This window comes from Lynx canadensis, chromosome A2, assembly GCF_007474595.2.
Source record: "Lynx canadensis isolate LIC74 chromosome A2, mLynCan4.pri.v2, whole genome shotgun sequence".
Lineage (NCBI taxonomy): Eukaryota > Metazoa > Chordata > Mammalia > Carnivora > Felidae > Lynx > Lynx canadensis.
In genome coordinates, this window is record NC_044304.2 from 56,683,341 (window position 1) to 56,706,042 (window position 22,702).

Sequence of the window (22,702 nt, forward strand, 5' to 3'; positions counted from 1 at the left end):
CTCAGGTCCCGGGTGCATGCTTTGGATCATTAATATCTTTTCTTGTTTGTTTAATGTTTCCCACATAGATTGGATCCCTGCATCACGGGCTTGGCTGTGTGAGTATCCCTCTGCTTTTACATCCTGGCTGATATCCCGCCCCGGGTTGGGGTTGGGGTGGGGGCAGGGAGGTCCACCATGTTCTGTGTTCACCTCCCTGCATCCCCTGGTTCCCAGATCCACAATTCTGGCTGCTTGAGTTCCTTTCCGGAGTGATAAGAAATTTGATTTTCATAGTTCTCCCAGCCTCGAACCTCTGCAGGCCCAGACTGCAGCCACCTGGGGAGAGTTGTGTACCGTCAGGCCAGGGCAGATGGTGTCCCTCCCTCTCACCTGGCCCCGTTGAGCGCAGAGGCCAAGGCTTGCCTCTGACCCGAGGCACTGTGCCCAAAACAGATGAGGCTGATGGGCCATTGCGGGCCTGCCCACCCAACCTGCCCTCTGGCCGCCCACACTCCACTGTCACCACCTTGAGCAGGTCTGCCTGCCTGCTCACCCCAGGAGCAGCAAGGCTAGCCTTGCAGTCACGTGGCACTTTCCTTATGTGTCCGTCTTTACCCTTCACCGGGCAGCCTGCACTGCAAGAGTCAGCGTCACAAACCTGTCTGCTCCCCCCTCTTCCCACCTTGGCCTAGAGACAAACCACTAGACGCTGCCGTGGCCAGCCCTCACCCACCTCTCCGGCCCCGCCTCCCGCCACCCTCTCCCCTTCACGCTTTTATTCCAAACGATGCCCCTCCCTGAGCACGCCAGCCTGGGCCAAGCCCTTCCTCCCATCTTCCTGATGCTCTGAGCTCGGGCCTCTCACCACCAGGGCACCCATTGCAGAGTGAACCCTCCCTGCCAGCACATCCCTTTACTAACCTGCTGTCTCCTGCGTGAGCCTGGGTGTTCTCAGAGCCGCCACTGGGCCTCCCCAGTGACTTGTCACCGCAGCCCTTAGACACCATACAGGTTGTACTTGGCCTTGTGAGTGGCTCGGGCTTCGGCAGAGTGGGGGCTCACGTGAACCCATGGCAGGTGTGCTCCGTGTGGAGGCCCAGGCCAGGCCCCACGGGGTGGTGTGGCTGCCGGCCCAGGAGTTGGGGCAGGGAACCATCAGAAGCGTCAGGATTCTTTAGAAGGGGCCTTGAATCCTCTCTCGGCTCTGCACCTTCCCAGTTGTGTGGCTGAGGCAAGTTGCTCAACCTCTCTGTGCCTCAGTGTCCTCATCTCAAGTAGACGCTCTGGAGAAATCTTTGCCGGGACTAACAGGCTTATGTGTGTGATGGGCACTTTGTGGGGACTGAGAAATCACAAATTCCTCACTGTGGGGGCTCCCGTGTGCATGTGATGCTCTAAGACGTCTGGAACCTGCCTGAAGGAAAGGAAAGGAGGTGTCGTGAGAGGCAGGGACGCTTTCCATGGCCCTTCAGGAGAGCTCCTGAGGAAGAGCAGGGAAAGTTGCAAGGAGTCCAGACACGTCTGCTGTGTGCGGTTAGTGGGAGAAGGCGTTTTCGAAGGCCAGGCCCACAGGCTGGGTTCCCAGCGCACAGGGACTGCAGCGGAGGGGCCGGGGGCTGACGCAGCACTTCCTCCCCATACAGGTGCTCTCTCTGCCCCACCGGCGGCTGGTCTGCTACTGCCGGCTCTTCGAGGTTCCAGACCCAAACAAGCCCCAGAAGCTCGGGCTGCACCAGCGAGAAATCTTCCTGTTTAACGACCTCCTGGTGGTATGTGGTTCCCCAGAGCGTGTCGTGGCTGGGACCCGTGGCTCGGGGCAGCCTTGAACTGCAGCTCCGGTCTCCCATCTGGCCTTGTGCGCCTGCGCTTGGGGAAAGGCACCCACAAGCGTGGGGTGGAGGTGAAGGGGATGGAGTCAGCCCCACGGTCTTGGGTTACAAGAGGCAGAATCTAACTCACAGCATGGCCGACGAAAACGGGGCTTCGTCAGCTTATGTAAAAGCCCAGAGGGGGGTGTGGGGCTTCAGCCCCAACTATTTCTAGAAGCTTACACAGCGTCAGCGGGACTCCTTTATTAGGCTCTCTGTCTCTCAGCTGCGTGGGCTCCCTTCTCAGGAGCTCTGTCCACAAAGAGAAAGTCAGTCTCGGCAGTTACAGGCTTAATCCTGCCCCCTCCCTGCATCCCCGGCCACCAGGGGGATTTTCTTGGGAAGAGTCAGGGCAGAGGTCTCACTGGTTCCCGTGCCCATGCCTGAGCCGCTCACAGGGGCCAGGCAGGTGCAGTGTTGTCTCATTGGCTAAACCTGGGTCACTGCTCACCCCCAGGAGTGCCGGGTGGCAGAGAGGGGGTTCCCCAAAGGGAAACTGCGGAGCCCTTGCCCAGAAAAAGGTGGCATGGATGGTGGCCACCGGGGATAAAGATGCCCCTGGAGACAACGGGGGGAAACTGTCCCTTGGGTCTTTGTCTCTCCTGCATGCCCCGGGCTTTCTTGCTAGAGGCCCTTGTCCCTGACCCCTACCTGCCTGAGGACCAGCCACTTCTCTCTGACTGCTGAGGTTGGAATCTGGACCTGTGGGTTTCAAGTCTTTGTCAAGAGTCCCTGACCTCAAGCAAGTGACTTCAAATTCCTGAGCCTCCATTTCCTCCTCCAAAATCTCTCAGGCAGTCACAGAGCTCAGGTGGGGTCCTGGGTGTCAGAGCCCGGCCTGGCGCCTTCGGGGTCGTGTGCAGCGTGGTGCCTGCCACCTCTCTGCTGAGGGGCTTCATCGCCAGCCAGGATGACAGCTGGGATTCACGGGAGCGGAAGCCAGCATCCATGTCAGGATGTGCCTGGACACACAGGCCTGCCCTGCCCCAGAGGCCTCCCGACCTCTGCACTGCCGAGAGGGTTTTGACGTTAGTCTCGGTCAGAATCCCGAGCACCCAGAGTTGCCCCTGAGCAGTGCAGGTGATACGACTCAGCCTCTGTCTCTGGCTGCCCCCAGGTGACCAAGATCTTCCAGAAAAAGAAGAACTCGGTGACGTACAGCTTCCGACAGTCCTTCTCCCTGTACGGCATGCAGGTTCTGCTCTTCGAGAACCAATGTAAGTCCGTGCTGGGGGCCTGCCGCGGCCCGGCCGCGAGTGTGTGTGCTGGAGCACTCGTCCACACATGGCCGTGTGCCACGTGGCAGAAACGGTGTCACAACTCCCACCTTGTAGTCACGAAGTGCTGTGCTCCCCAAGGATCTCCCCCTGGGGATCTCCCCCAGCTCTCCCACGTGTGTTCCGTATTCCTGCTTCACCAGCAGAGAGAAGGTTGCAGGCCAGGGGTCTGACGAGCAACAGTACCTGGGGAGAATTTGACAACATTGTACATGGTGGTGATCACCTTTGCTTTAGCTCCTACGTCTTCTTACCGTGTGGTTAAGATTTTTTTAATTCAGGGCGGATTGGATTTATGCCAATAAATTGTTGCCCGGAAGACACCAAGTAAATGGCACAGGTGATGTGCAAACACAGGCAAACAAACAGGTGCAGGCAAGGCCTGGGGGGCTGTAGGACAGGAGCCCGGTCCTGAGCGGAGAGCCCGGGTGCAAATGCGTCAGGACCTAGCAGTCCCCGGGCTGCATTCCCTTTGTCTGTAAAGTGGGGTGATAGCACCTACCTCGGGGACTTAGGTGAGTCCATACATGAAGTGCTTAGAGTAGGATTTATTCTTAGGTGTTATTGGAGTCTTCTCTGGGTATGAGTGGGCCATGGGGCCTGAGGACTTGGGGGAGGAGCTGACACCCCCACTGACTTTTTTCTGTTGACCTGGTCCTTCTCTGATACCCAAGCCCTTCCCTTTACCTCTCTCCCTCTTTGTCCCGTCCCTGTTGAAGGTCCCTGAGCTGTAGGCTGAACCAGGCCTCCTGAGATGGGGGGTGAGGGGGAGGTCCTGTTGCCCTGCCCATTCTGCACTGGCCCCAGGGGAGGACCGTTCCAGTCGAGCGTCATGATATCTTCAGCAGCAGGGAAGCCCTCTTCCTCTCGGACAGGTTGCCAAGCTACCGTCTGATCCGCTTTCAATCTGCAGGTTGAAAAAGAACCAGGGACCTGTGCCTGGGCCATCCCTGCCTTGCCTTGGTTTCTACCAGGGTGGAAGGTGGCCTCAGGTGCCACCCCACATCGTCCTGACCGGCAGGCCCTCTCTCCGAAGGGGTGGCGGTGGTTGTGATGCTCCCAGCAGTGGGCCCGACCAGACTGAATCCGCAGGCAGAGGCTGTGCCCTCCTCGTTTTTACATTCCCAGGGCTCAGCCCTCAGCCCTGAACCCAAGGTCCTGGCATAAGCCCAAGAGTCGACACTGACATTTCTATGGGACATGCCTTCGTAGCAGGGATCTCAAAGTGGTAGCCGTGGGTCAGTCGCAGCCCAGTTATGTGTTTGGTTTACACATTTTAAAAAATTTGTTGAGCTGATACTTAATATCTAAAATTACTAAAATTGGGGGCACCTGGGTGGCTCAGTCCGTTAAGCGCCCAACTTCATCTCAGGTCATAATCTCACAGTTCGTGAGTTTGAGCCCTGCATCGGGCTCTGTGGTGATGGCTCAGAGCCTGGAGCCTGCTTTGGATTCTGTCTCCCTCTCTCTCTCTTTGCCCCCTCCCCCCTCACACTCTGCCTCTCTCTCTCTCTCTCTCTCTCTCTCAAAAATAAATAAACATTAAAAAATTTTTAATTAAAAAATAAAATAACTAAAATTTTAGATATTTTTGAGTTTTCTTGAAAACCGAGAAGGTTTTTGCTAGGCCCACATTCCCACGTCACGTGGCTGTCATGGGCTGCACGCTCCTCCCCCCCACCCCACCCCCACTCACTCTGTTGCTCAGTCTCATGTGGTTTACTTCCTACATTTATGGGAACACACTAGGCATTTGAGTTCCCAGCCTTGACTTAGGTCTGAGCAAAAGTGGGATTGGTGTGTGGACCAAGAACCTCCAAACACCCAGTAGCTGATGCTTGATTCCCACTGAGGAGAGAGGCGCTACCAGGGGACCAAAGCCACAGAGACTCTGTGAGCTCGGAGGTGGCACCAGGCAGGTCACAGGCCAGAAAGACAGAGCACTCAGCATAGAGTGCATTGGGTATGGGGCGCCCATGAAGCACCCAAGGGAACTGAGGGTCTGGAGGCCACTTGTGAGAGAACAGAGCTCAGTGTGCACTCAGAATTGCCCAGGGAGACCAGATAAGACTCCCCCCCCCCCCCCCAGCACAGGACACTGACTCTGACTCCCGGACTCCACCCCTGGCCATTCTCGAGCTTCAGGCAATGACCAAGGACCTCGACTTGAAGGGTCTAGGCTCCATGACCTTCAGGTTGAGGAAGGATGGGGGCCCTGACCTCTGTTCAGATTGGCCAAATCTGCCCCAGACTTGTGCATAGAACAACACAGACCCAAGTCAGGAGATGGGGATTTCCTGGCAGTCTCTCTGGTCTGCCCTGTGGATGCCTTTCCTCCCTGGTTAGACGTGTCTGCTGAGAGCCTGGACCCTTAGACTTAGCATTTTCTTGACCGGCAGAGAGAGTGCAGAGAGCACCCAGGGATCCATGGGTTCTTCTCCTCCCCTTCTCCTTTGTAGACTACCCCAATGGCATCCGGCTCACATCTGCTGTCCCCGGAGCAGACATCAAAGTGTTAATAAACTTTAACGCTCCCAATCCTCAAGACCGGAAGAAGTTCACCGACGACCTGCGGGAGTCCATCGCAGAAGTGCAGGAGATGGAGAAGCACAGGATAGAGTGTAAGTCCCAGGCCCCCTGGAGAGGAAGAGCCAGCAGCCCCAGCATCTTATGAGACTTGCTGGACGCGGCCATTGGCTCCCATCTGGTGCCAGGGACTCTGGGGGCCCACAAAAGTGAGGTGCCCTGGTCTCACCTGGCCTTCCCACAGCCCTGTGACAGGGCAGCCCCCATACCCGGGCCAGAGGAGGTGGCGTGGGGAGGGCAGCAGAGGCCTCCGCATGAGAGTGAAGGCTTCCATGGCCCAGGCCCATCCTGCCTGTGGGACCACATGGCATGCCCTGAGAGAGCCTGGTTCCCCCGTCGCCCCACGAGACGAGATTTCCCGGAGATCCGGAGCTGATCTCGTTGCACCTTGGTGTGCTTATTCTTCTTTCGTCTTCCACGTCAGGGAAGTCACCACCAAGCCCATCCTGTGGGTTTCACTGGACTTGATTATCATCTTTTCTCTCCTGGCTCCCAGCCTCACTCCCTGGAGACACACAACTACCCCCACCTTTGGGCCCCACACAAAGGGTGGGCAAGGTCGGGTTACCCCTTGCTCGTCCGCAGACCCAGGCCAGCCAGTCTCCTTGCCAGCCCTCAAGCCTGCAAAGCGACGGTCTTTCCTGCAGACCCCAAGGCCCGTGCCTCTCCAGCCTCCCTTTCAGAGTTTCCTTCTGGCTCCCTTTTGTCAAAGGCAGCATTCACACCTTCTCTTTCTTTCCCAAGACAGCCGTGGGCCCTGACTTTTCCTCAGGCCAAACAGATGGCAGCTGGGCGCGATGCCAAGCCTGCACAGAGGGCCCAGGGCCTCCCCCTCAAGGCTGTGTTTCTCTCACTGGTCCCTCGCCCCCTCTGTTTCAGCGGAGCTCGAGAAGCAGAAAGGCGTCGTGCGGCCCAGCATGTCCCAGTGCTCCAGCCTCAAAAAGGAGTCCGGCAACGGGACGCTGAGCCGAGCCTGCCTGGATGACAGCTACGCCAGCGGTGAGGGCCTCAAGCGCAGCGCCCTCAGCAGCTCCTTGCGGGACCTCTCCGAAGCGGGTAAGAGCGGACCAGGACCCCCTTCCTAGCCCAGCACACGCAGGACTCAGACCGGGCAGCTGGGGCACGCGTTGCGTGCCGGGAAAGGACCGCAGTGGCGGCTGGTGGCGGCAGGGCTCGGACGGAGTGCCGTTGGGTTTCCCGTGACTGTCCCCAGACCGTAGTAGCATCTGACCACACAGAGAGGGCGTCCCAAAAAGGCCAGAGGAAACAGGATCCGGTTGTCAAGGCAGAACAGCCAGGAGGTTACCCCTATTCTCCCTTTCTTCTTCTAGGGGTTTTATTTATTCTTTTACTTATTTTCTGGAAACTGCTCTCACACAGAGCGAGCCAGGCCCCACTGATGGATGTGTCCCTTGTCCTCTGTGCTGCCGCGTCCCTGTGTTTTATGCTGATGAATGAAATGGAGTGAAGCCCTCGAAACTGTGTTTGGAGACCCCCCTCTCCCACTGTCCCTGGTCTCATTTCCCTCACGGAGGTCTCCCTTCCTGGGAAACCCGGGCCCCCATCTGGCCCAGAGGCAGTGGCCGCAGCTGCCCCCTGGATGTCGGGGCAGTGGGGGGAGGGGGGGAGCCCTGGCACAACCGTGGTTTTTGTTACTGTTTCTTTGTTTCTGTGTGTGTTTATTTGCTGCCAGCCTCTTAACCCCTAAGCAAGCAGCACCCCTCAAGCCTCCCAGATTGCCCAGGGGAGGAGGTGTGTCTAGAGTGTCAGAGAGCTTTTGGGGGCAGCTCGCCCGGCCGGGTCCCCTGGGCCAGCCGCCCGTGAGTGTTGTTTAGCCTGCTTTGCCTACAGTGCTGTCAGAGAAGCTGTGGAGGGACAGCCCCTGAAGCCCCCCAATCACGTCTCAACAGGCAGCTTCTCCTGGGAGGAGGCTCCAGCTACAATGGAGCAGAGGTTACAGGACGTTGTCTCACAGAGGGCACGCGGCTCCGGGTGTCCCGGCTCTAGGAGCCTGATTGCAGGCCCTGGGTTGTCGGAAAAGACCCTCTCGGGCCAAGATCAGCCGCCTCCTCTCCAGGGGCCCGGCAGCCCCCTCCCCTTCTCGGGGCCTCACCCGCCCCACCCTGCCTCGGACATTACCTCGTGGCCAGCCCTGGGCCCCGCTACTAAAAGAGCCTGCTCATGACTCCATCCCACACCTGCCCCACCGGCCGCACTGCCTCCCTCCAGCTTACTCATTTCCCAGAAATTTTTTTTCTTTTTTTTCTTTTTTTGAGTTGGAATTTTTTTGTCCTTATTTTGTCCTGTCATTTTTTTTTTCATAGTAAAAATCAGAAATCCATTGCCAGCATGAGGGTTCACCCAGGGTTTCTCAACCCCAGCACCATTGATGTTTTGTGCCAGATAATTCCGTGCTGTTGGAGGGTGCTGTCCTGTGCACTGCAGGATGTTTACCAGCATCCCAGGCCTCTACTTATGAGATGCCAAGAGTATCTTCCCCCCCCTCCCCCCGTGTCATAACAGACAATAATGTCTCCAGAAATTTCCAGGGGTCCTCTGGGGGGGCAAAAATCACCCCTAGTTGGCAAAGTGCCACGGGTTGAGAACCACTGGTTTTCCCTATGGCTTGTTAAACCCAGCTAAAAGTAATTGGGCAGCTCTGGGCCTCTGCAGGCTGGTAGCCGGGACCTCTGTTTGGGTTTGTGCAGTGGCGTTAGGCCTGGCCTCTCTGTTCCCTGATGCAGCACCTGGAGGGCGGATGGGTCCCGTCCAGTCCCTCAGGTAACAGTGGCTCTGTTGAAACCGAGGCTCCCAGCGTGGCCAGCCACACCTAGGACTCCAGCTCCTGGGGGTCAGATAGAGCTGCACCCCCAGGCCTGTGTGAGGGACAGAGCGCTGAGGTTCAGCTGCTTTCCTTCTATCGTCGCTGTTGCCGTTGTCGTTTGGACATTCTGAACTAAGAAAAACTCTAGGGATTGAGTCTTCCCAGGAGACCATGTGAAGAATCCCCCGGGAAGGCAGCCCCCTGTCCCCAGGAAGCCTGGAGGGTGTGTTTGAGTCCTGGCAGCTGCCAAGGCCCCAGACTGGGAGCCCTCCACGTGCAGTCTCCAGAGGGAGACCGGCCAATGTCGGCAGCCATCCAGGAAGATGCTGGGCTCAGCACCCGAAGACGTACCCCGGACTGGGTCAGAGTGAAGCTCTCCAGAGGCATCGTCACTCTCCCCACCGTGGCCCTCACTAAGAGGGCTGCTGGAGAAGAGGCAAGGCCTCGGGGATACTCTCTCCCTTCGGGAAAGCTAGCGCTCACTTGTTGGCACGTCACTGCTCTGGGGGCGTCTGCCCTGGACCTGCAATCACACATCATTCCGGGTGACGACACACCTCAGACGTGGATCTCCCCACCCCCCACCACCAATTCTCTCCACACGGTCTTCCTTCGTCCGGGATCCATGCTCATTTCAGTGGCACCAGAGCCCTATCGGCCTGCGATCAAGGGCCTGCGTGGACCGGGGACACAGGTGTGACTAGGGCCTTAACCCCTGGCCCAGATCAGTCAAGTCATGATGGACGCTATCCCCAAGCCCCCAAGGTCCTCCTGCCCCTCCCAGCCAAGCTGCCCAACATCAGTCTCCAGAGAGAGGATGTCTCTCAGAGGCCATGGGACCTGCCTGCACCTGTCATTGCTCCGGGGCCTAGCCAGAGACCTGCCATGTTCTGCCCCAGGGAACCCGGGAAGCCCTCTCAGGGGAGATTTGGTGGCTCCTGGTGGCCAGTGTCCAAAGCAGCACCTTCTCAGCCTCCAGCATTATTAAGGACCACAGGGTGGGACCCTGGGTTGAGAGCCCTTGCTGCATTCTGTGCCGATACCAAGAGGCAGGAAAAGGCTGTGAAGAGCTATGCTGGGAACTCCTTCCAGACGTGGTTACTGATCGTGGCCACAGTTGGCCTGGCAGGGCCTGATCAGGTTCTGGGAGAGGCACTGGGCGGGGCAGGGCTCCTCTGTGGCTGGTGCAGGACCGCCCCCCCCCCCATCTCGCCAAGACAGAGGGAGCGTAGCAGGAGATAGAGTGCAGGTGAGGGATAGTGTGGGTGCATGGGCGAGAGCCACTTTCCCAGCATGCTTCACCTCCATTAGCACATGATGTGCACCTGTGTGCACACACCCAGACACAGGTCTATAGCGAGCAGGTGTCTGTGGGGTGTGCCCATGACTAGGGGCTCTGGGACTGGACTGCAGACAGCAGTGAGGTAGAGATACCTCACATCTCATGCTTATTTGGGAAATTGAAAAGATGGATTCTGAGAAACTTAGCATCACTCAAAGACATCCAAGTTAAAACTGTCCTAAGTCTTGGCCCACTTGGGGGCAGGAGGAGGAGGGTTTTGTTGTACTTCAGGGCAGATACCACACAGAGCCCCCAAACCTAGCTCCAGGCCTGGCCTAAGTCCCCTTGAGAGAAGCACATCAGTCGGAAGACATTGCTGGGCACTGGTGGGGTGGGCTGGCCTTCCTGTGTCCCTGGTTTTCAGTTAGGGGAGCCCTCTAGGCTTCGAGGGGCCAGAGAGCTGATTTTAAAACCACAGAGACAGCAGAGATCTGACTTCAGCATTTCTGCATGGTGCCACAAGATCCCGAGTATCTGATGCTCACGTCTACCCTACTCAGAGGAAGGCACGTACCCATTTCACAGATGCAGAAACTGTGCTAAAGAATCAAAGGAGTGCCAGGTGGGGTTACCTCTTCAGCCAAAGAGCCTCATTCTGCTCTATGTCCCTGGACCACTGTGTTGGGACAAAAAACAGGAAGGGAAGATGGCCAGCCTCTCTTCTCATATGAGCTGAAAGATGAGGATATGTGACGACCCTCATCTTTCTTCCAGCTGGGAATAAGGGCCAGGTCCTACGTGGTTCTCCCTGGTCCTCAGCAACTGGTGGAAAACAGTCTTGCCCTAATCTTCTGTGTGGCCCTGTCCTGAGCGAGCTCTGAAGCCCTCTCACACATGCCAGAGTCCAGCAAAGTTCCCAGCTGGGACTCAGGTTTGGGGGTTGGCAGGCCAAGCAAAGGGACCGAATGTCCCCCGAGTCCACTGTTGTATGCCCAAGATCAAGGCTCCGTCCCAGTACACTCAGATGCCACAGTGAGGCCTGAAGGACCCACAGACCCACTCTCTACCCCGCACAGGGCCAGCTTCTTGGCCACAGAGAGGTGCGTAGCAGCCTTTCCATCTTTCAGGCTTCTGGGCTCACTCAGCCTGCATTCCGCTCAGAAGGCAGCATGGCCAAGCTTCCCAGCCCCAGAGATGGACAGGCAGACCTGGGTGTGAGTCCCGCTCGCTCACTGTGGAATCGGACAGTCGGTCTATGAGCCTCAGCCTCCACCTCCTCCTCCTCCTTGGCACAAAGGGACACCTGTACTGCATTGCTGTGGGGCTTGACCAAGAACAAATGTGTTCGACTCGTGGCCAGGGCTGCACAGGTGGAAGCCTCCAGAACATCAAGTGGGCAGCCCCTTCTCTGTCCCCTCTTCCTATCTGCTTTCCTGAGGGCTGGACAGAGACCGGACCCCGAAGCTTGGGCACCCACCATTCTTGCCAGCCTCAGTGTCCTGCAGGAATCCATGGAGAGGGCCTCCAAAAGGACCCTGGAGGCCAGGCTGAGCCTTAGGCCTCCAGAACCAAGATGACACAGCCTTCCTGTAACACAGCCAACATATATTGAGTGCCTACTATATGCCATGTGCCGAGGGGTAGTAGAAAGCCATCGGCAGGCAGCGCTCACAGCTGAGGGAGCACTTGTGGCATCTGGAAGGGCGGTACCCGCAGAAGGGAAGCAGGACTCTGGGCTCTCCCAGCAGACCCTGACCCTGCCTCCTGCCCCTGGCCAGGGCCCTGCACAAACCAAACAGTTGGCTCCAGAGGCACCAGCACATTTGAGCTCCCCAGAAGGAAAAGACAGGACACCAAGTTTAGTTTCCTCCTAACCATCAACCCCACCCTGCCTGCAAGGGGGGAGATGTATATGTATGTGTGAATATGCATATACATATGTATATGAAATCCACGCAGTCAGGGCCGCACAGGACCACATCTTGTTTGTTTTGAGCCATTGGAGAAGCTGCCCCTGTCCCATCCCCTGTTGGCAGGTGGCTGGAGCACAGGGCATCTGGCCCCCGCTGTGCACGCTCCCCAGCCCAGCTGGAGGCATCCCCCCACCCCACCCCCCACCCCCCAACAACAGACTGCCAGTCCAGGAGAAGGGGTATCAAGTTGGGGCTGGTTGAAAACGAGTTTTTTTCTTTGAACTCCCCCTCCTTTTTTTTTCTTTTTCTTTTTTTTTTTTTTCTGTTGAAACTCATTACTGCCCTCCCACGGGCTTCCCTACGGAGCCAGTCCTCCAACCCTCCCCCCGGCCTGTGGCAGTGGTGACCCAGGGCCAGGCAGGCGGCGGCCCGGCCTCGTGTCCGTGTCTAACCTCTGGTATTGCATGTTCTGGGCAGGGAAGCGAGGGCGTCGCAGCAGTGCGGGATCGCTAGAGAGCAATGTGGAAGTAAGTAGGAAGCGCCTACGTCCAGCTGGCTGTCGTGTGTTGCCTCCCCGATCCTTGGTTTATATCTGTTGTCTTTTTTTTTATCGTTTTTTTTTTTTTTTTCCGTTTTGCTCTTCCTTCCCCCTACTGCACAGAGGCGCAGACACGCCCCGTCCCCCATGCCTGCCTCAGCCCCAGTGCATGCCAGCTTCCCCCCTCCTAGAATCGCCCGTGCCTCTCACCGCTTGTTTGGGCTGGACCCATGGGAGGTGGGGGTGGTTCTGGATTCCGTGTTTTAGTTCCCGCTTAACCCCATCCCCTGTGGCCCCCCAAGCATGGTTAACATCCCGGCTTCCTGGCACTCCCCCACCCCTACCCCGGGGCCCCCGCCTGCCGACACTGCTCCTGGGCGGGAAGCACCGCCCACCAGGCATCTGTGCACCCTCCACCCGCACTGTCGGGGGCGGGAGGGTGGGTTTTGCCCATCTCTTGACTTCCATGCTCCGCCATCCCCATTGCTTCCTTCCTGGAGTTCCGATTGCTGTGTGTCTGCAGTCAGGACATCATGGAATTGCTTAGCTAGCTCGGGGGGAGGAAAGCCATGAGAGGAAGAAAAAATTCCGTGTGGATTTCATGAGATTTCATTCATCTGCCAACCATTTCTATATTACTGTTCACATCGTAACCTCAGCTTGCAGACCTTTTTGTTTCCTTCTTTTTCCTTGTTTGGTTTGCAGTAGGTAGCTGCAGTGAAATGCCTAGGCAGCCCCCCCGCCCCTCCAACAAGGACAAGGTTCCCCGAGCCCCCCGCCCCGGTCCCTACCACCAGCTTCCCAGAAAGCTCGGGGCCCACACAGGCAGAGCAGATGGTGCAGTTTCAGCAGGAACGGGGTTCTTCTTCATGCACATCAGCCCAGCCTACTCCACGCAGCACATGGCGCTCACAGGCACCCCCGGGCCGGTCGTTCTGATCCGAAAGCTCAGGCCGCCTTCCGTATCAGGACGAGAGCAGAAGTCACACTTGTGCTGCTGCTGCTGCTGCTTTGACCAGACAGGAGCGTCCCTCATCCCCTACCCCATCCCCACTCCTCTCAGTGGAAGGCCACCCTGGGTCCCTGTGGCCCCCAGTCGCATGAGCGGAGGTGGCACTGACCCAGCCTCACCCAGCCCCGCCCTCTGCAGCCAGAGAGTTAACTAAGGCTTAGCAGTCAGTGGGTGAACTTTTTACATCAAAAAAAAAAAAAAAAAAAATCATTCTGACATAAGTGCTGTAAGGTCTTTTAATTTTGATTTCTATGAATTTCCTTTTTAGGGGTCCATCATTAGCAGTCCTCACATGCGCCGGAGAGCTACATCAACACGAGAGTGTCCATCTCGCCCACACCAGACTATGCCTAACTCATCCTCCCTCCTGGGCTCCTTATTTGGGAGTAAGAGAGGGAAGCCCCCTCCCCAGGCCCACCCGCCCTCAGCCCCTCCCCAGCCACCCCCCCACCCACCGGGCCTGCCCCACGCGCAGCACTCTGGGGCCAGCCACCACCAGGGGCCTGCTGAGGGCCCGCCGCAGGCCCAGGTGCACGGGCACCACACCCAGTACTGCCACGTGCAGCAGAACCCACCCCCCTACCACCACCACCACCACTACCACCCCCCCCAGCACATCCAGCACGCACACCAGTACCACCACGGCCCCCACGGGGGGCACCCACCCTACGGGGCCCACGTGCACAGCCACCCACCGCTGCCCTCGGCCCACGCCGGCCACCCGGGCCACACGGGCCACGGCCACGCAGCGCACCACCACGGGCAGCCCCCCGCCCCGCCGCCCCCCACCAGCAGCAAGGCCAAACCCAGCGGCATCAGCACAATTGTGTAGACAGCCTGGGCGGGGTCCCAGACTGCCCCGGAACACCTGCACACCACACAGAGCCATGCCCGGGGGCGGCCGGCCTCAGACCAGACCCAGGGCACCTCTGTTTCCACCTCTCCCCTCTGCTCCCCGCGGCCTGGATGGAGCCCTCTGAGCCCACGGGGCTTGTGTTGCAGGGAACAAAGTTCACGATCTCACTTAGCGTTGGTGTCCTGGGTTCCATCCACTTGGACCCAAGGGGTGGGCCTCGGCCACCATCAGCCTTGAAAACGGCGCCACCGGCCACGTAGATGTTGAGCTGTCCCCCACCCCAAAGCAGCCCTCAGCTCTGCTCCCCAACTGTACACGCATATGAAAACCCAGCCTAGGAAAAGAAGAAACGAGACACAAAAACCAGAGACAGAACAAAACAAAACAAAAACAAAAACAAACCAAACTTGCTGCATTTATTGCTCTTTTATTGACAATGGGCAAAAAATTAAGTAGACCTGATATGGTTGATGAAAATACGTAAGTAAACTTTATATAATATAAATATATAAATATATAAATATATATATATATATACTGTATAGGTAGTATTTGTGTGTGAAAGGAAATGTCTCAGTCCACAAAATTAGCAATATAGACTTTCCAAGGAGCTCCACTTACCCGCTAGGAAGACAGTATCTTACATGAATGTGAGAGAGTAAACCAAAAACGTAAACGCTAGGAACAAACTCAGATACTTCCATATTTTCATAAAAAAAGAGGAGAAGTCCCTCCAGGGACTGGCTAAAATCTTGACGCAATCATTACTAACTGTGCCAAGTAACATAGCATCTAACTGTTTAAAAAGTCCAATATTGCTTTCTATAAATCCTTATTTTATTAACAGAAAACTATCATAAGTAATCAGTATTATAAACTGCTCTGTTATTTCAGGTAAGCAAATAGATACAAATGCAGGAAACTCTACAGTAGCAACTCAGGACAACTGGTTAGGAGCTGGTTGTCTGAGGATATTGGTTCCACAGATTCTTAGACACTTTAATGGCTGCGATAACTGTGAATTTCCATGATCCATATTTCTTTTATATGCATATGATTTAATGCACACTCATTCAGAGTCCTCTCAGGGGGGCACCCATCCACGGCAGAAGTGTTCATCTCCAACATGAGGGCGGCCAGCTCCCATACTCGCCTCCCCAACACCATAACTAACTCATCCTGTCTCCAACTGCCACAGGCACCACCCCCACCCCCACCCCCACCCCACCCCAGCGAGTTTCCACCGGGAACCGCTCCAAACCCGAAGGCTGATTCTAGCATGTAGCAACCCAGGGCGGTGTGTGTGTTTCCCATTTTGTTTTCTGAGCGGTAGCCGCGATCATCGTGATTCCATGTGGCCATGTGCTAGCACAACCCCTGTGTCCTCACCGTGGCCCCTCCGACCCCCACCTCCCGGCCGACGAGTGCCGGCCCTCGCCAGCGAAGCCCCCGCTGCCTTCTCATGGTCCAGTTAGCTGCCAGGGCATCACATGACTCTCAGCTGTGCTCTTGTCGCTTCCGTGTTGTGGTGACACCATCCGCTCCCCCAGGGCCGGGCGCTGCACGCGTCCGGTTCTGTGACTGAGTCACCCACGGGCCGTACTTTGTAGTTTCAGCCTTTCGAGCCACTGCAGCCGCCAGTGCTGTGCTCCTAAGCCGTGGGACCGGAGGACTGCCCCGCGGCCCCTGCCCCGGCGGAGAGCCCTTTCAGAAAGGGCGAAGCTAGTGCTGGACTCCGCGGGCCACAGGCTCCGCACGCCGTGGACGGCGTGGTGCGCCGTGGCCAGACGGCAGGACGACCGAGGGGAGCCCACCTGGCGGGCCGGCCGGGGGCCCCGCCCGTTTCCCTCCCCACCCGCCCCTTTGTCATATCATCGAGGCCACCATACCAGCAAATCTGCAAACCGAGCACTTTGTTAATCTCCACAGAGAGCAAATACAGCAATCTAGAGTTTAGCCTTTTTTTTTTTTTTTTTTTTTTTTTTTTTTTTTTTTGGAAGAAGTGTGACTTTAACCTGCCCACCTTTATCTTCCCATCGTGTCGTGTTTCTCTCCCGGGCACCTGCTCGGAAGGAGGGACGTGTACAAAGCACGGGTGCGTCTGATCTGGTCCAGGCCAGGCTGGTGGGAGGCTCCCCGCTTCCACCGGCTCCTAGATTCCTTGGTTTTCCTGCAGAATCAGGCTCCCCGAGGCGTTCTCTGTCTTGCGGTTTAAAGGTTGTTGTTCTGACCAGGAGAAGTCGAATTGTACTGCATGCCATCTGGCGTCAGTCGTGTGAGGCCACACTCTATGTATTGTGTATTTGCAAACTATATCAGTGTTACTGTTGACAAATAGTTGAAGTAAAGTGATAACATATTAACTATGTCGGCCTTTCTTCACCCCCTGTACCGATAGTAGAGTCTACCTGTAAACTCGAGGTTGTTCCAGAAAAGATGCAGGCTCTTTGGCACAAGGTTGCCCTTTCTCAAGGGGTGACCACCGATGAAAAAGGGTGGACAGCAAAGCCGATGGGGTCCGGTAGGGGGGCGCTGTCTCCATCACCGTCCTTCGTGCACCACGGGCCACTCAGAACCCTTACTTCCAAAACTGCCGTCCGTGTGTCCTGAAGCGTGGTCTGGTGGCCACACGGCTGGATCTAGCAAAAGGGGGCTTCTCGAACCAATTCCCTTTCTCCCCATGTGTCCAACTTTGTATAGCATGTTGGGCTCAGGTCAGCGAGGCTTCATCATTCTTTGTTTGATTTACACGCTTACCGTGGGAAGCGTCTCCAGGGAGTGTTTCCAAGGAGGCTGGAGCCACGCTGCCCGGAATCTCGTTTGGGAAGCAAAAACTGCCGACAGATTGCTTTCCCGCGCCCCACCCCCACCCCCCGGGTGGCGCTCTCGTGGGACTGTTCTTTCTAGACCCCAGCCTGCCACAGGGTCAGCGCTGTGGGGGCCTGCCCTCCACCCCCCACCGCGGGGATAGGCAGCAGGACGCCAAGCAGGACGTTTGTGTCCTCCTTCCCCACTGTCAGGACACACTTGGGACCTTTCTCTCAAGTCGTGCAAATTGTTCCAATGAAACGGTCATTTCCGACACGAGCAGGAGTAGAGAAAGCGGCAGGCAGCATCACAAAAATCTTTTCTGGGACAACAATTAAATCATGTGTTTGTATTTTTTTTTTAAGTTTACGAATGAATTGTACAACAATGTAAAAATAAAGTTCATCCTAATATGATGTGCACATCTTGCTTAAAAATGTCTTCAGTCACCCAGCGTAGAGCGATGTTTCCATCACGCGCTGCATGCAGAAGAAGCCTCTTGTTTGTCTTTAAAACGAGCTGAAAAGACAGCAGATATGTAAACACGACCCTAGGTGTTGACTCAGCACTCCCTGCAAAGCTGGGTCTCTACGGGTAAGCATGCATCTTACGGTTTCGTTGTAAAATACCATCACTCTTCCTGCCTGAAAACTGAGGAATTTTGTAAAGTATCTCCAATAACAACAATAATCCAGGAAACAGATTTCGAGACGGATCAGTGCCAAGTGGGGGGTGGTAGAAAGGGACAGGTGGGAGGAGGGGCGTGTGCCTCTTTCTTACCCACGAAGGGGCACACGTTAGCCTAACCGCGGTCGCATCGAGGTCCCGCACAGGACCCGTCTCCTCTTGGGAACTGTCGTCCACCTTCTAGTTGTTTTAAACGGTTAGCATCAGGTCTTGACTGCAGACCTTCCAAAGACTTCGAGAGACACCTCCCTCGCTAGAGGCCCGGCACCCGCTGTGTAACTTTGGGCAGGAAAGGAGTGCTTTTGTTTTAATACGCATTCTGTTTGTGAGTAGTAACAGACTCTATTGATGTAAAACCATAGCTGTGATCATGTGGAGAAATCAAATAAATCCTTTAAAACTCTCGGGTTTTTACTGTTTCTGAAAAGCCCAGCTGTTTCCCTATTGAGCAGACACAGAGAGCTCTCCAGGTGACCAGCGTGGCCCGTCCTCATCATGACTGCTGTGGGCAGTAGCTCTCCTGGAAGGTGTGGGTCTGGCTTTCATCGAGGGTGCTGGTATATGAGACTCAAAGGTACATGTCACAACATAGGCACGGATGGTGTCAAAGGTATTTAATTTTTTTTAATGTCTTTTTTTTTTTTTTTTTTTTTTTGAGAGAGACAGACAGAGCTCGAGTGGGAGAGGGGCAGAGACAGAGGGAGACACAGAATCCAAAGCAGGCTCCAGGCTCTGAGCTGTCAGCCCAGAGCCCGAAGTGGGGCTCGAACCCACAAACCGTGAGATCATGACCTGATCCAAAGTCTGACACTTAACTGACTGAGCCACCCAGGCGCCCCATCAAAGGTAGATATAATTTCTAGCAACCTGCAGCCAATTTGAGGGCTTCCATTGAGTTAAAGAGGAGATGGGTCCTTTGGAGTGTTGAGATGGACTGGGAATGACGTGGGGGAACCAGTCCTCAAATGGTTGAGGAGAGGTTATTTTACTAGGTCAAAGCAGCCCATTCTCCCATGTGGTGATTAATGGCGATGTGCAGAAACCAGGAAGGTGAGGGGCACCTGGGTGGCTTAGTTGGTTGAGCATCTCACTCTTGACTTTGGCTCAGGTCATGATCCCAGGGCCGTGGGATTGAGCCCCATCAGGCTTCGCCCTGAGCGTGGAGCCTGCTTGGGATTCTCTCTCCGTCTGCCCCTCTCCCCTGCTCACATGCTCTCGCTCTCTCTCTCTCTCTCTCTAAAATAAAAAATAAAAACAAGAAAAGGAACCCAGGAAGGTGAATTCTGCTTTACCTGTGAGAATGTGATTGGCCTGTGCGATTTCTCCTTTCCTGGAACCAAATTCAGCTCCAGGGAATGCTACCTTAAAGTTTCCGTTTCAGGGGCTCCTGGGTGGCGCAGTCGGTTAAGCGTCCGACTTCAGCCAGGTCACGATCTCGCGGTCCGTGAGTTGGAGCCCCGCGTCGGGCTCTGGGCTGATGGCTCAGAGCCTGGAGCCTGTTTCCGATGCTGTGTCTCCCTCTCTCTCTGCCCCTCCCCCGTTCATGCTCTGTCTCTCTCTGTCCCAAAAATAAATAAACGTTGAAAAAAAAAAAATTTAAAGTTTCCGTTTCATTCCATAAAGTGAAGCAAAACCGGTAGATCTAATTTGTGGACGACAAGAAAAAAGGTTAATCTCAGTGACGGAAACTAGCTGTGGCCTGCCCTTCATAGAGAAGTGAATTGTGATTGGAAGATGTTCTCAGATTTCTGCAGCTGGGCCGTCATTCCTTTCCCAGCTGGTGAGAGGCTCTTCAGCAGGTGAGGCTGGTTACTGAAAATCCTGAGACACTGAGCTCTGGTTTTGTCTGGTGCCACCATTCACGGGGCAGCACTCGCCAGCTGCTTGGTGTAGGTGAGCGGCTAGGCCAGTGCTTCGAGGTGATGATTCTCGGTTTTGTGTTGTCTCCCCCGCCCCCACCGACAGACTGTGAGCCCCGTGGGGGCCAGGGCTGCATCTGATGCACTTCTCTGTGTCCGAGGACCAGCACAGGACTGTCAGATGTCAAAGCGCATCTGAAAACAAACTGATGGTTACAAGGAGGAGTGGGGTGGCAGGGTGGGTGGGTGGTGGTCACAGCAAAACCACTGGCTGATCCTAGCATATCATCATCATGGGGTGCCCGAGGGGACTCAGTCGGTTAAGCATCCAGCTCTTGATTTCGGCTCAGGTCATGATCTCACAGTCTGTGAGTTCAAGCCCCACATCAGGCTCTGTGCTGACAGCTCAAAGCCTGGAGCCCGCTTCGGACTCTGTGTCTCCCTCTCTCTCTGCCCCTCCCCTGTTCACGCTCTGTCTCTCTCTGTCTCAAAAATAAATTAAAAAAAAAAACATTAAAAACATTTTGGAAAAAAAATAAGAAAAAGTTCCTTTGCGTGGCCTTCGCGAGGCCTGCGTGATCTGGCCCCATCACCCTCACTTTCCCCTTGCTCTCCAGCCTTTCAGATGGCCAGACAGCCTGTGTCTCCTCCTGCCACTGGGCCTGTGCAGGCGTGTTCTCTCCCTTCCCCCAAAGGTGGGATGCTCTTCCTTGCATCTTTGTTTAGTCAGCTCCCGTTTCATCTAAGGAACTTTTTAATTCAGCCATTGCTCCCGGTGAGATGCGTTCCCCGTAGTTGTATATTCAATGGTGTGATCGTTTTGCGACAGCAGAGGTCACGAGGTCAGGACAGTGGGTACTCTTGCGCCCTGCCGTAATCTCAACCCGAGGCACGAGCAGAATGGCCATACATGTTTGTTGAATAAATAGATGAACACCATAGGACCAAAGATGAAATTTAGTGCTAAAACACATGATGAAAGTTAGCGGCTGAGAATGAGCTCGGGGGCCTGGGGAAGCGGTGTGGGGCCCGCGGGCTGGGGAGAGGCCGACTGGGCCTACTGGCATGCCTCATTACTTCCAGGAGCACTTGAGGCAGCGGTTGGAGGCTTTGAGTCATTATGTTTTAGACCTCGCCAAATGTGTTTTAACATTTAGAGCATTTGGAAGGAATAGATCCATACAAAGCAGGGGAAAACATCACCCACAATCCTGCCACCGGCTTCTCCGCACATGTATTCTCAGCTACCTGGTTCAGATCTTCTACGTGTGTCCCAAAGGGTTTGTTAAGTGTTATTTGGTGCCCGCCATGACAAACAGTTCACCATCAAAAAACGTGTAGGAAATGCCAGATTAGACAAAGTTAAACTGGCCTTTTACTGCAGGACTTCTCAGAGCCTTTGAAAGGATGATGTGCGTTGTGAATCTCTGAAAGCTAGACAGTCTGTGCCACGTTTCCCAGGCTTACTGCGGAGCTGTTGCATTCTACGGCATACGGTTTAGTACAAGTTTGTATGTGTAAATTGTATTCTTTTTTCCCCTTAGTGCGAAAGACTCGACCAGTTTATAATGTCTGCATGACGGCCCATCGTATGGATGTCCCATGATGTACTTGACAGACAGATAGTGTTATTTTGGTGAACAAGGAACAAACAGAAGAAAATAATAGTTTCTGAGTGGATTTGGTGAGTGGCTTCTGGTGATTCTGGTAAGGATTTGAGACCCAGATCAGACCCCTGAATCTAGCTTCAGTGCTGGGTTCCTGGGGTGAACGTCGGCACCATGTTGGTAACTGGGTAGCCACGTGGCAGCTGAGATGCCGCTCCAATCAGTGTATTGAAGTCAGTGCTCACTTCCCAAGGGGACCCATCCCACTTCTCAGCACAGAATGGGCTGTAATAAAGATTTATTGGCCGGCTGATGGTAGGTATGTTATGAGGGCCGATTCCCCCCATTTCTAATGTGCAGCTTCATGTTAATGCATTTCTCGAATCTTTTCTTCCTTTCCTGTTATTTGCAACTGTGCTCTACCCCTACCTCCAGTGTGACCAGTGTTACTCCTCATCTCCCATGGAGTTAGCAGGGAGGAAACCGTTCCACGATAAAAATGCCAGCGGGTAATCCCAGCCACCTCAGTTGGGATTTCGCCCCACATCCTTTAAGAACTGTTCCAGAAAAGGGGCGCCTGGGTGGCTCGGTCGGTTGAGCGTCCAACTTCGGCTCAGGTCGTGATCTCACAGTCCGTGGGCTGGAGCCCCGCATCGGGCTCAGGGCTGACAGCTCAGAGCCTGGAGCCTGCTTCGGATTCTGTGTCTCCCTTTCTTTCTGGACCTCCCCCACTTGCACTCTGTCTGTCTGTCTGTCTCTCTCTCTCAAAAATAAATAAACATTAAACAAAATTTTTAACAAGAACTGTTCAGGGGACACCTGGGTGGCTCTGTTGGTTAAGCATCTGACTTCGGCTCAGGTCATGATCTCACAGCTTATGAGTTCAAGCCCCATGTCAGGCTCTGTGCTGGTAGCTCAGGGACTGGAGCCTGCTTCAGATTCTCTTTCTCTCTCTCTCTCTCTCTCTCTCTGTCTTTACCCCTCCCCTGCTTACTCTCTGTCTCTCATAAATAAATTTAAAAATTAAAAAAAAAAAAGAACTGTTCAGGAAAAGAATAAATAAAGTCACTTGTAGCTCAGACCTACCGTTTACCAGGGAAGTTTACTGACGTTTCAGTGAAAGGTCAGTAGGAAAATAAACATCTTCGACTAGAAGAGCTGACATCAAGTCCCAAATCAAAATATATAAATCCAGGCGGAGACTGTATGGGAAAGAAAAACTGGTACCATCCTAATGGCGGTAAAAACAGCCACATCTAGGGCTCATGCCCATCAGGAGAGAGACCCACCTTGCTTGGAGAAATGCTGAGGGAAGGCTTGAGACCTGGTGGAGTCAAAAGGAAGAGATATGGAAAGGTTTGGACCCAGAGGCGACAGAAGACACTGCCGGAGAACAGGGGGCACCTTAGAAGTAGATTTCCCTTGGAGGCGTGGCAGTGAAGGAAAAGAAGGAGCTAAGAGAAGAGCCCTCTTCAAGCAAGATGCTGTCAAAGAATCAGAAGACGTCCAAAAAAAAAAAAAAAGTGTCTTATTAAAGGAAATGCAATTCAAACACATAAAGCATGCATACAAAGTACTTTCAGAAGAAAACTTGGAAAACTGT

The 22,702-nt window shown here is 54.9% G+C and overlaps 1 protein-coding gene and 1 long non-coding RNA gene across 7 annotated transcripts in view; both read left to right on the forward strand.

The window, feature by feature from the left end:
- IQSEC1 (IQ motif and Sec7 domain ArfGEF 1) overlaps window positions 1–18,036 on the forward strand; it is a 124,467-nt gene extending 106,431 nt beyond the window's left edge. For 3 of the 6 annotated variants that reach the window (XM_030307501.1, XM_030307504.1, XM_030307502.1), the window contains exons 8-14: window positions 69–98; window positions 1,626–1,751; window positions 2,968–3,067; window positions 5,587–5,748; window positions 6,593–6,769; window positions 12,210–12,259; window positions 13,551–18,036. In XM_030307501.1, coding sequence (XP_030163361.1) covers window positions 69–98; window positions 1,626–1,751; window positions 2,968–3,067; window positions 5,587–5,748; window positions 6,593–6,769; window positions 12,210–12,259; window positions 13,551–14,114 — 1,209 coding nt within the window. In that variant the 3' untranslated portion in view covers window positions 14,115–18,036. Of the gene's footprint in view, window positions 1–68; window positions 99–1,625; window positions 1,752–2,967; window positions 3,068–5,586; window positions 5,749–6,592; window positions 6,770–10,946; window positions 11,382–12,209; window positions 12,260–12,975; window positions 13,483–13,550 lie in introns of those variants that run through there. The other 3 variants (XM_030307505.1, XM_030307503.1, XM_030307506.1) reach the window with 3 other exon arrangements.
- Window positions 18,037–19,235: 1,199 nt separating this feature from the next.
- Window positions 19,236–21,367, forward strand: LOC116737931. The gene is made up of 2 exons (XR_004343274.1): window positions 19,236–19,432; window positions 21,037–21,367. It is a non-coding gene; the product is annotated as an uncharacterized LOC116737931 (long non-coding RNA).
- Window positions 21,368–22,702: the final 1,335 nt, after the last annotated feature.